The 13,648-nt window shown below is 33.1% G+C and overlaps 1 protein-coding gene across 7 annotated transcripts in view; it reads right to left on the bottom strand.

The window, feature by feature from the left end:
* Window positions 1-8,086: 8,086 nt before the first annotated feature.
* LOC143226205 (dual specificity calcium/calmodulin-dependent 3',5'-cyclic nucleotide phosphodiesterase 1-like) overlaps window positions 8,087-13,648 on the bottom strand; it is a 219,110-nt gene continuing 213,548 nt past the window's right edge. For all 7 annotated transcript variants that reach the window (XM_076456875.1, XM_076456876.1, XM_076456878.1 and 4 more), the window contains 3 exons: window positions 13,121-13,252; window positions 11,713-11,940; window positions 8,087-9,894 (listed from right to left, as the gene is read on the bottom strand). In XM_076456875.1, coding sequence (XP_076312990.1) covers window positions 9,794-9,894; window positions 11,713-11,940; window positions 13,121-13,252 — 461 coding nt within the window. In that variant the 3' untranslated portion in view covers window positions 8,087-9,793. The remainder of the gene's footprint in view (window positions 9,895-11,712; window positions 11,941-13,120; window positions 13,253-13,648) is intronic.

The raw sequence follows: 13,648 nt of genomic DNA, 5'->3' as shown, positions 1-13,648 counted from the left end.
TGACTGTCGAAAGATTTTCAGCTAGAGAAGTTGGATCTTTTTTAAGAATCATCAACTTCATTGGTATGAACAGATACGTGGTTTTGCTGAGATTGCGGAAATTTCTTTTTATGAATAGTTGATTTATGTGTTAAAGCGTAACTACTGGAAAGAGTAGCTGCTTTCTGTAGTGTTTCAGCTTTCTTTTCATCCTAGCAAGTTTTGAGGTTGTCACTTGTACAGCACTTAAGTTTCTTAGTTAGATATAATTCTCTTAATTTGTCAAAACTGTTGCCATTGTGCGTATAATTACACCAACGATCAAAATAAACATCTTTTTCGTGAGGAAATTCCATATACGTTTCACTACCTTGCTTGTGATAACTTTGAAACTTTTGGCAATAAGCCTGTTGTATGAAATCACATGCTTTGAGAATAGCTGTTTTAACCTTATCATAATCTGTACAGTCTTCTAGAGAGAGAGCAGCATCAGCTTCTAGTGCGTTACCAGTTAAAACACCCTGTAATAATAATGGCCGCCATCTTTCAGTAAGCCATTTCATGGCTTGGGAAATCTTTTCAAATTGTTGGAAGTATTTATCAACTTCATTTTTATTAATTGGTGATACTTTGATATGTTGATTGGGTTTAAAGTTGTCATTTTCCCTCGGTCGTTTGGGGTTGAGTCTAATTTCCACTTCTTTAAGCGTTATTTCTTTCTCGGCTTCGATACGGGCTTGCTCTTTTTGAGCTTTGATACGGACTTGTTCGACCTCGAGACATTTACATTCTCTTTTAACTTCAATAAGAGCTTGTTCTTTCTCTTTTTCAGTTTCGATGCGGACTTCTTTAAGCTCAATTTCTTTGAGTTTTAGATTTTAGATGGATTATCTTTATCACTCAGCTTTGATTGGGTGTTAGAGATACTAGAGTATTCCTCTAATGCTTTCTCAGACAAAAAATTATCATTGACTAATATTTCAACAATACGTTTTTCAGTTCATTTTTGTCATTGATTTCTTATCTTCTTATTCTAACATTTTGGCAAGCTCAAGCAATTCAATTTTGTTATATTTTTCTAGTTGTTCGAGGGAGAATGATTACAGAAAATCTTAATAATCAGACATGATCAACCCTTGTTGGCACTAATAAATATAAATTGAATTAAGATTTCTATTTTAATTTAGATCGAATTTTGTCTCTGATTCAGATCTCGGACATGAGCACCCAGTTTATTATGTTAAGTATTATAATTTATTTCAGACGAGTCTTCAATTTATTATGTTATGCACGTTACGTATCACGATTTCTTCACTCAAATATATATTAATATACAAACAACAATACAATTTATGATAGTGTTTATTACAACTAATAATTTATATACAAAAGTTCTACAAACGTATAAACAAGACTCAGTCTTTTAGTTGATCTGAAACAGATTTTTTTATCGCCGGTTCGCGGAGAGAATGTGTGTGTGTTTTCGTATAGCAAAGCCACATCGGGCTATCTGCTGAGCCTACCGAGGAGAATCGAACCCCTCATTTTAGCAATGTAAACCCGTGCGGGGGGCAGCGGAGATAGAATTAATTCTATGTTGATATAAAGGTTCATTTCTCTTGACGGGCAACTAGCTGTTTAACTGAGTACATGTAAGTTTTCACTGACGGCAGTGTTTAGTGCCCTCTTAGAAATACTAATGTCTGAAGTTAATTCATTGAAATTTAACAGTTTGTAAGTGTTTGAAATCTATAAACGTTTTTGGTCAAATATCTGTAGTTTTCCTATTAATGAACGTTTATCACAATTATAGCTTTTGAAGTTTATAGTATACTGACTGTAGCGACCTAACAACATTGTACTGTCTCTTCGTATGTTGCAATTTATAAACTTTCAGGTGAGGTTCTAGAAAGTTCAGTTGGTAAAAACATATTAGCAATCACTAGTATTTTACATATATCGTGCATTGTTGATTCTTATGCTCGAGAATCTTCTACAAACTTAGGGAATAGGCGAGACTTTCACAATACACATTTAACTATATAAGTTACATGCATTTCTTAATATCCATTTAACTAAAACGTTGATATTAACACAAATATACATTAGCAAATCAGTTACAATATCAACTGCGTATTTCATTCAACTAAACTGTTTTAAATAGAAGAGTATTGCTATTATACAGATTTATGCCAGTGATAGATATAAAACTAAACAAACTTTATTAATTTAAAATAGGGATCTCAAGAAAGGTAGCTAAAAAGTGAGAAGCAATTGCAAAAAACTAAACAAACAAGCTTAATCTTTCAGACTTTATGTGGTTATTATTTTCCCAAGCTACAAAGACATATTTTCACTCTCCCAATTATTACAGCTTTTGGACATGGAATAAAAATAGGGATTTGTAGCTTGAGAAAATAATATCAACACTTATGTCTCAAACATTAAGCTTGTTTGTTTAATTTTTTGTATTAATATTTGCACTTTAAACTACCTATGTTGTTTCTCGATTATTCCAATTTCCTCAGTTTAAATTACGAAATTTTAATAATACTGTTAATATAGCATTTGACTGTAAACATCCCAAACCGTAAAGAAGGGAAGAAGATATCTAAATAGCACGTGATCCTCCAACGTCACGCACAACACTACACAACCATGTTAACTCGATACACCTTAACATTAAGTTGACCTGTGAACAGGAAAAAAACTAACCAAATAACATGTCTCAATCTCAAGATCACAAGAACCCATACACAATTCAAAATAAAAATCCACAGAAAAGTCACCCATACTGGACTATACATTCTCTGAAACTCATCACATGAAACAAAACAAAAACTGAAGTAACCAAATAAACACAGCCACAAAACTATACTTTATCGATACAATTAAGGATGAAATCAATAAAATAAAACAATACTTCATCAACATCAACAAATTTCCTCCAGAAACCGTTGAAAATATTGTACGCACACGCCTTGATCAGCAACAGGTCAACAACAAACAAACAATAATAAATTCCAAGAAATAACAAACTACAAAACTTTACACTGCTGCATACCACATATTCTTGATATCAGCGAAAAACAACCAATATTTGAAAAAACAACAACTTATTACAAAACACAACATTCCAGTAAACACCAAATTTATTCAAAAACCAGGTACAAAAATAAAGTTCATATTATGTAAAAACTACACTGAGAAACACAACACCAACGTAATTTATAAAATACAATGCAACAACTGTCACGACTTCTATATTGGAGAAACAAGCAGAAGAACGGAAACTAGCTTCAAGGAACACAAAAAACACCTTCACACGTTATCGAACACTGCAAATCAAATGAACATATCATAACCACAGAAAACACCCATATGCTAAGTAGGGAACAAATATAAACACACGCAAAATCAAATAAACCCTACTTATAAAACAACTAAAACCAAAATTAAACCAATATAAAGGAACACTTTATCTATACTACTTAGCAACCTAACATTTAACTGAAACGCCCTCTACAATCCCGTTACCATTTCACTCTTGTCCATAAGACATGTGTGCGGCAGCGGTTTGTTGCAAACTCTTTTTTGTTAACTCGAACATGACCTGAAAAAGGTTGACACATTATTCTTTACCTTATTTTTGTCAAAGTTTTAATGCCCATACCAGCCGTCTTGAGAATACATTTTTCCTTCAAGTGGGTTTATTGTCATCACGAAAGGTTCTCTTTGTTTGTTTTTCAATTTCGCGCAAAGCTACACGAGGGCTATCTGCTCTAGCCGTCCGTAATTTAGTAGTGTAAGACTAGAAGGAAGGCAGCTAGTCTTTACCACCCACCGCTGATTTGGTTTGGTTATTTTAAAGCAAAATCATTCAATAGGCTCTCTACGCCCTCACCTTCTCGAGGAATCGACTTCTGAATTTTAGAGTTGTAACTCCGTAAAAGCTTAAATATGACTGTGATAGATAACTTATTAGTTTATAATAAAGTGATCTAAGAAATTTGTAAACCAAGTTCTCAAATAATCACTCAGATCTAGAAACGTACAATGATAAAAAACAAAATTCAATGTCTGCCACTACAGAAGGCCAGGCATGGCAAGGTGGTTAAGGCACTCGATTCGTAATCTAAGGGTCGTGGGTTCAATTCCCTGTCACACTAAATATGCTTACCCTTTCAGCCGTGGGGGTGTTATAATGTGCGGTCAATCCCACTATTCGTTGGCAAAAGAGTTGGCGGTGAGTGGTGATGACTAGCTGCCTTCCCTGTAGTTTTACACTGCTGATCTGTGTGTAGAGATTGCAGATAGCTCAATAGGTGGCTATGTGCTCAAATAAATCAACAAAGAAGAATGTTTCTTTGTTTTTTGAATTTCGCACAAAGCTACTTGAGAGCTATCTAATTTAGCAGTGTTAGACTAGAAGGAAGGCACCTAGTCATCACCACCCACCGCCAACTCTTGGGCTACTCTTTTACCAACGAATAGTGGGATTGATCGTCACATTTTAACGCCCCCACGGCTGAAGGGGCGAGTTTGTTTGGCGCGACGGGATGCGAACCCACGACCCTCAGATTACGAGTCGTACTCGTAATCGTAGTCGTACGCTTGGCCATGCCGGGCCTGACCCAAGAAGAATATTACAATGTATCAGATCTCGCGACAACAATACAGACAATTAATAACTTTTAAAAATTGTGATAAAAATTAAAATTGATACTGCCTAGTAAAGCATAATTATTAAGTGTAAAACTTAAGGTTTTATTTATTTTGCACGTGCGAGATAAAACCTTTATATGTTTATTATTTTCCTTGCGTTTCAGAACTTTCATAGTTATCTGTAGTTCCTTGTTGAATACATTTTATTTGTTCCAAAAGTCTAGGTTGAAGTTTTATCTCTCAGTGGAGCAGTGCTACGTTCGCGGACTAACAAAGCTAGAAACCCGATTTCGATATCTGTGTTAAGACATTTCATAGATAGTCCACTGTGTAGCTTTGTGCTTAACTTAAAACAAGCGAAAAATTACGAAGTTTACGGCCAGTTTCTTTAATATAAAACTAATTACTTTTAACTTTGGTTTCTGTTTTTGTTGTTGTTTTTATGAATTAAATAGTCCTTGGTCTGCAAGCAAACAGTTAATCTTTTCACATGAACGATGGCTGTTAGAAAAAGAAGAAAAGGGTTTTGATTTTAAATTGCTGTCTAGACGTTTGGTGACGATTTTTAATTGGTTTTATGAATACATTTTTTTAGGGAGACAAGAAGTTACTTTAAATCGATAAAAGAAAATAACCAAGTTACTGTACTAAACTTTTTGGTTGATTTCTTCCTACTGGAGATGTCGTTATGTTTACTGTCAAAATCCATAAATACTGATATAATGCAATACCATGGTTATTGATTGTTCTTTAAAATTTGTTTTATGTCCTCTCGACTGGCACTGCCGATGCTGCACATTGAAAAAAATATGGCTGAGTTAAAAAATTATTGTTTTCCGTTTAACAAGGTGGGATGGTGAGACATGTATCTTATAAAGACAAGATGTGTTTATAGCTCCATGATTTAATCTGGAAATAATATTTCACCACTGCGATCCAGACGTTGAAGAATGACTTTTATAGATGGAAGAGCTGTGCTAAGAAAATTATCAAATTCAAAATGAACTAATACGTAATAAATACACAGGTTGAATATGCCGTTAATGTATCCGAAAATTAGTCTATTTAAAATGACAGTAAATTCATTCCAAATTATCCGAGGCATTAGAACAGGAGGCATGTGCCTAGATTCTATTTGACAGTGTACGAATCCTCAGTTTGTTTCTTGAAAAATTAGAATAGTAAACTATGATCGTTAAAACACTGAAACGCCGAACATTTCTTGCATATAAAGCGTAACCCAAAACTTTGAAGCACTAGCGACGCCTCTGTCAATTATATAACGAACACTGTATAAAATAAATGCGCATATAACGAAAATAAAACTTGAAAGATATAAGGATAAATCAACCATTGGAACAGATATAAGAAATGACAGTAAATATAAACACATATAAATGTGGAAAATAACATATAACTACGTAAATAATAATAATTATACAAGTTTAAAAATATAAACAAGAGTTATGTTTATTAATTTCTTTAATCGCTACCAGTTTTTGCGGTTGTCTTTGGTTAGTTCTGTACATGCTACTAGGTCATTTTGTATTTGTTTATAAATACAGATTACTAAGAATCATTAAGCATAGCTTTTGCTGTTAACACCTTATTTCATGTTCAAGTTACTTCTCTTTTTCAGGACTAAATATATGCGTATTGCTTCAACGCTAAGTTTTGTGGCTGATAAAGGCTGCATAACCTAACCATCTCTGTACATTTGGTGACATTTTCTCATCAACCAATGTCGTAAAGTAAATAGTTATTTCACGTCATTTCAACATCGAATAACAGAACTTGATACGTATGAAAAACAGATTTTATCACTAGCAAAAATAAAAAATTAAGGAAAGTAGTTTATTTGTACGCTTGTGTAGCAACATACCGCCAGAGGGCGTGATAAAAGGCACAGGATTTATAGGCTGCATTCAACGCTTTTATTTACAGTCATAAAATGGTGAAAAGATCTACATTAGACTCAACAAGAGGAAATAATCATTCATACACGTGGATATAGATATCTCGAGTGATTAATAAAGCAAAAAGTATTCAGCTTAAATAAGAAGATTCACAAATTTCAACCTATAATAATGAGTAGAAACAATAAGATCGTTAGGAATAGTTTTTAATAAAAAACTCTGAAAAACTATTTAAGCATTGTGTTGATTATTACATACATATATATCTTGACTGTTACGAGAAGAAGGCAAGTTATGTGGATCTTTCAATAAAACACGTTAAGTCTTAGCAGTATCAGAATAAGAGGAATATTAGTAATTATTTTTTTGTAAAATATAAGTAAACTTAAATTAATATTCTGAGATAACAGCTGTAAGTTCGGCTAGGCTTAACCTACAATATTGTTTTTACAACCATTATACATAAATATACAGATATGATCCTTTGACGTGTAATATTTTCTGTTTACTACATTTATTATGATATATGATAATGCAAGTGACTAATCGACTTCTGGAATAAACTATTTATTAAACACCTTTCTTCTTTACTTTACTTAGTTCTAGCAATTTCAGAGATAATAATTTCACAAGAAAATTAATACATCACACACACACACACACACACATATATATATATATATGAAATACTGAGTGAATGACGTTTTTGTATAAATGCTTGCAAAATTACCCTAGCGGATTTAGTTGATTTATCGATACACACAACATGTCAGATCCATTTTAACAAGTGCATTAAAAGAATTAAATGGAAACATGTTCTCTGTGGAACAAAGAAGATTTCTTATATTATTTTCCTTAAATATTTTTCACATTCACTACTGAAGTCTTTAAGAACAACTTTATATAGGCATGAGTTACTTTTATTTGTTTATCTTATATTTCAAAAGTTAGGCTTAGAACCAGTTATCTATGCTGTACATTATAATGTTTTAACTGTTTATACACATTTGAAAATATTGTGAACCAGGGCTTACTTTAATTTCATAAAAGGTAAGCAAATTAGTAATAATTTTCTCTCTTTTGTCATTGAGAAATAACATATTATTTTAGGTTTGTGTGTTTGTTGCAGAGCTAAGCTATATTCGGCTATCTGTTGTGTACATCGCAGAGAATCGAACCCTGGATCTTAGCGTTATGAGTCCGTGAACTTACTGCTGTCTCATCGAGGTCTACGTTTTAAGGAAAAGTTTAATCTGACCAGTAAATACGTAAACAAAATTATTTAATGGAAAACAAGAATTGTCATGTTTCGATATCACTGACGTAACTAGGTTTAACGAACTGTCCCCATACACTTTATACAATCATAAACAATACTGTTTACAATCAGGTGTGAAGAAATTGAGTTTTAAATTATCCAAGTTGAGTTGCAGTACGATTGGTAAACATCTATTGGCAGAAATGTTGATCAAGTGCACGAGATAGTAATATATGCAAATAGAATAAAAACAAAAAAAAGAGGAAAGTTAGTTGTTATTATGCGTTTTATTATTATAAATTCAATCTTACAGAATAAAAAAAAACATTCATTTTTACTAAGTATTACCTGTTTAAATGAAGTCTATGGAGAATAATATGATTAACTTTTGTTAACAACTATTAATATTTAGGTTTCTTGATCACGTGGTATCTGAAACTGTGCATGACACATATATACATATATGTATATGTACTTAAACAATAAAGTGACAACTAAAAATAGGCATATATAATTTAAAATCATTTAACAATTATTGTTCATAATTTATTGAAATAATAATAATATATTGTATAATACAATCATTGTAAGTTTGGTACAGTTTACATACTATTGTCCTTCACCAAGAAGTACAGCACACATTTCCGTTGAATAATATTACGGTGTTTAATCAAATAAAATGTATTCCTTTTAACGGTATTTGAAAATATTCGAATATTATACTTTCATCAGAAACTGGCTCATTTATATCCTGGAATAACACATTTTCATTGTTCGTGGGACCAAATTACTTTCCATATGTCCTAAGATTACAGTAGATGTATAAGTGAAGAAATAGCATAAGGTTAATAAGAAAACACTAAAAATCATCGATTTTATCTATAAAAAAACACCATTTTAAACATTTATTTCTAGTACAAACAAACAAAAACAAATTGATTACTGCGGTAATTCGTGTAAACATTTTGTGGATCCGTGTTTCTTAAATTTCTTTGTTCGAAACAAAACTAAACGAAACAGGAAACGTTTTCCTGACGTTTCTCACACGCCCTTTTCAATAAAGTTGCACCCCACAGTTTGAGAACCACTGGTGTAGAGAGCAAATCACGTGTCTAGCGTCTTATGAAAAAAAAAAGTCTTTTTTCACGATTTTTATGTACTTACGATTCATATGAGGTTTTTTTTTAAGTTTTCACACATTTTGAGTTTGGTTAAGTAGAGGATCTGACTCACTATTATTTTAATTCAACACGGTTTTAAATAAAAACTTCCGAATGCTAGAACCTACAAAACGTTACTGGTGCAGCCTGTCTTCTAACTTGTTTTACACGTCGGCTTCAAATGTTTGACTTCGAAGATTTTTTTTCGGTGTCCACGAGCCTTATTTCATTTTTTTAAATCTTGAGATAATAATAACAATAAAAACACAGTTATTATGTTGTGTTCTAAGGAACAATAAAAACACAATTATTATGTTTTGTTCTGAGGAAAGTTGGATTAAACGATATAACTATGACTACGGTCAAAATAAAAAAAAAGAGTGCCACGTGCAGCAAACTGTAACGGCCTGACTAAGAATCCTTTAGTTCTAAAACAGAGAAAAAGTGTGTGTGTGGGTGAGATTAAATCGGCCTAAACATCCGACTTCACTTATTCAAAATGCGCTGATTTAATTTAAAACATCAATTAAAAAGCTAGACGGTGTTATCACGCTCGGGACCTGCTTAACGAATGCTATTCAAAGCTGTTTATGACGAGATTAATCATTGCCGAGAATGTTTGGTACGCTCAAAAGTTGTTGAAGTCACGTGACCTCACGTAATAAAAATGTGACAGTCACGTGACATAATCTCTTAGTTTCTTCGCTGAATAATAATCTTACTGTGTACAGGGGTGTGAGTGGAATGGTGAATGAGGATGTAGGAAGTTTTAAGAAAATCCAATCGCGTTTCGATCACAAATCCAGTAAGTTGCATCACTGTTTTTCAGATGAGGAGGATAAAGGATGACTTGAACCATCTTCGTGATTTTCTGAGGATGACTTCTGGACAGCTTCTAGTGCCTTCCTCTCAGCATCTGAAGGTATAGATAGGCAAAGAAAGTAAAGTTATTAATCATTTTATCTTTATAACCCTAGTCTGTGTAGAGATAAGTGACACAAAATACACTTTTTTTGTCTGTTTTGTGTCTCCTTGACATATAACTATTAGTTAAAGTAATTTGTTTTCAGCCGTGGCTTATAGAAGGGCTCTGAGTTTTTCAAGTACAAACTTTTAGCTCAGAGCTCCGTCACCTCTTGATAGATTTGAAATCTCGCTGCAATTTTGGATCCAAGAGGTCAAACTCTTCTGATGGACGTATTTGACCATGCCAGTGACCTCATATCTTAATTTATTCTACTCTTGTTTTAAATCATTTCAGTTTAGGGTAGACTGGTAGAGATTCTGATGAATAATAAAATCAAACTGTGTGTGAGCACGATGCACATTACGTACTACTGATGCACAGAAGCATAACTAATAAAAATGGAGAAAAGGAAGGTCTCATAGATTAATCTACTCTAAGCCTGCTTAAAATAATTTGAGGTGCCACGACTATTGAGGATTAGCTTTTGTTTAACGAAAACACTCTTAAGTAATACAAATAAGTCAAAAGATAAATAGAAGAAATGTGTGGATGAATATTCCTAAACAGGGTTGGGCGTGAGCTGGTGGTTAGCGTGCGAGAATGTGAATTTAAGGTTCCATGTTTGGTACCCTGTTCGTGCTAAGGCCGTCGGTGGTGTACAAGAATAAAGGTCAAATCCCATCTTTCTATCAATGTAGCCAAAGGAAAATCTAAATTTTTGTGAAAATTAACGAGCATATTAATGCCATTTTATTAATGAAACCTATTCAGCTTTGCTAATCCGGTCATTGAAACATACACACTTTTTAAGCCGGTTAATGAAATGTATGTAAAGAGAGTAACTTTACCATTTCGGTTACTGAAATATATGCAACGCTGCTAGTCTGGTTATTAAAATGTATGCAAGGTTGCTACTCTGGTTATTAAAATGTATGCAACGTTGCTACTCTGGTTATTAAAATGTATGCAACGTTGCTTGTCTGGTTATTAAAATGTATGCAACGTTGCTTGTCTGGTTAGTAAAATGTATACAACGCTGCTAGTCTGGTTAGTAAAATGTATACAACGCTGCTAGTCTGGTTAGTAAAATGTATGCAACGCTGCTAGTCTGGTTAGTAAAATGTATACAACGCTGCTAGTCTGATTAGTAAAATGTATGCAACGCTGCTAGTCTGATTAGTAAAATGTATACAACGCTGCTAGTCTGGTTAGTAAAATGTATACAACGCTGCTAGTCTGGTTAGTAAAATGTATACAACATTATTATTCCGCTCAGTGAAATGTATGCAACATTTCTAGTTCAGTTTGAGGCACACAAGCCGTAAAACCTTATTGATGCATGACTGACAAACTTGAAGTAGTTGGGGTACACAGGGTGTAACCGGAATTTGTTGGAAACCTTGAACACGTGAGAAGCTGTCACAATAGACCATTAAAACGATACTTGATGCTACACTAAAAGTTTGTTCAACTAAATAAAAACTTATGTTAAACTATATCCATAAAAATAATGATAAAAACAGTTTTACAAAAGTACAGAAACCTAAGATATTGTTTGGTAATCAAACATCAACTTTAACTAAAGCTTAGCCGTTAATAATTTGCTAGAGTATTTTGTTTGGCTGGTTACTTTCCATGTGTAACATTAAAATCATCCTTATGTAAAGAAAATCATTAATATCTGTGATAGAGGTTAACAAATAATAGAAACTAAATCTAGTATGTATTGGTTAAAATAAACTAAAAATATCTGTAAGAAATATTAACCTTTCTTTGCTCTTTCTTGCCATAGAGTTTTATTTTTGTCTAGACATGCACCCCAGGGCCGAGGAATTTCTTTTCTTGATCCTGAGCTTAATGAAGGAGAACAGGGGGCGCTGTTCACAGAGGATTTGACTTTACTACCTACACCAGAGCCATTTGTTGAATCCAAAGAAATGGAATTCATTTCTTTTGTTTGCATCGATGACATGGACTTTGTGCGAAGCTTAGAGTCTGTCCAAGAAAATGGAATACATAAAACAAGTGTCCTGAAGTTTAGGAATGATCTTCCCTTAACATATATTTTATGATATACATGTAAAGTGAATGAATAGAATTATTCTTACTGATGTGTGGGATATAAGTTTAATAAGAATTAATATTAATAATTAATTAATTAATAATTAATAATAATTAAGTTTAATAAGAATTACTGGCGTGTAGTTTCTTGTTTTAAAATAACATTAACTAGAATATTCAGCTGACTTCATTCAAAATATATATTTACATAATTATTGTATTCCTAACTGTAACGAAAATGTATCTCATAAAAATTAGACAGGGTTAAACGGACAGCTCATTAGGCTTCACTTGGATGGACAACGTGATGAAAAACAACCACTAATTATACGGAAGTTAACAAATCTACGTACTTTATTAAGTTAATTTTAATCACTTTGGACATAAAATCATTTCCATCGTGTCAAAATAACTATCTTTGTACAATATTTAGTTGTTTTTTCTAGAAATAACTGTTTGTTACAGTAAATTCCATTCCATTTCTTCTCTCAATGCCTAAAATAACTGGCACTGATGTTATACCGTGGAAGGCTTAGAAACAAACACAACGCTAGTGTTTATAGTTTTACGTTTTATCGTAATTACACTTGAATCATTTGTTTAGTTATTGTGTGTGTTTTCTTATAACAAAGCCACATCGGGCTATCTGCTGAGTCCACCGAGGGAAATCGAACGATGAAATTAGCTTTGTAATTGTTTAGTTATTGTGAGACAAACAAATGTATCCTTTAACACCTTGCTCAGATTAAGTGTAGTCTTTCACACATTGCTGAAGTGACTGTGAAGTTAATAGTACAAACATTACACACAAGTCAGCAAATTTAACTGGTTGTTTGTTTATAGCTACGTTGAGCTATCTGCCGTGCCCACCGCGGGGAAACGAGCCTCGGAATATATAGTCGCAAGTTCGTAAACACTTACTGCTGTCGCATCTGGGAATTAACAATGAATTTCGTAGTTTATATGTTTACCTACTGGATATTGAAACAATGTTCACAGAACCTCTAACCTGTAAGTCCGGAGGTACAGGCTGCGATACACGTGGTGGGCAGAGCAGCACAAATACCCCATATTGTAACTTTGTGCTTAACTGTAAACAAACAAACAATCTTACCTGTATTACTCTCGTTTTCTTCGCATATGGAGCCCTCTATCGGTCTATTCCCTTGTGTTACTGTTAACTTTATTTTATTCAAGAGATCTCCAAGGACTTCCATACTGGGAGATACGATAAAGTCGATAAATCCTGAAATTAAAAGTAGCTTAATTAAACCATATTGATATTATTATGTATTATAAGCATTGACTGACTATATTCTACGTTTGACGTTCTACGTTACTGATAACTGGAGTTTAGAGTCGATTAATTAAAACTTTATTTGAAAAGGAAATTAACTTTTAGAAGTTATATTGCATCAATAGTACAATAATATTCCACACAGAAGCACAACAAGTGAAACCAAGGAACAATACGTGTGAGTACCCGCTAAGCACATGAAGCCTTGCTACTAAGAGAAAAGCATGGTTAAGTGGCTGCTTGCATTTGTTAGTACTATGTCTGAAAACACACCAATACTCTGAAGTCGCTAAGCTGTTTTTGTGATACTTAATCAGTTTGGACATCTAGTTGAAGTAAACGGTG

This window comes from Tachypleus tridentatus, chromosome 9 (genome assembly GCF_004210375.1).
Source record: "Tachypleus tridentatus isolate NWPU-2018 chromosome 9, ASM421037v1, whole genome shotgun sequence".
In the NCBI taxonomy this organism is placed as follows: domain Eukaryota; kingdom Metazoa; phylum Arthropoda; class Merostomata; order Xiphosura; family Limulidae; genus Tachypleus; species Tachypleus tridentatus.
This window is presented reverse-complemented; position numbering and strand designations above follow the sequence as displayed.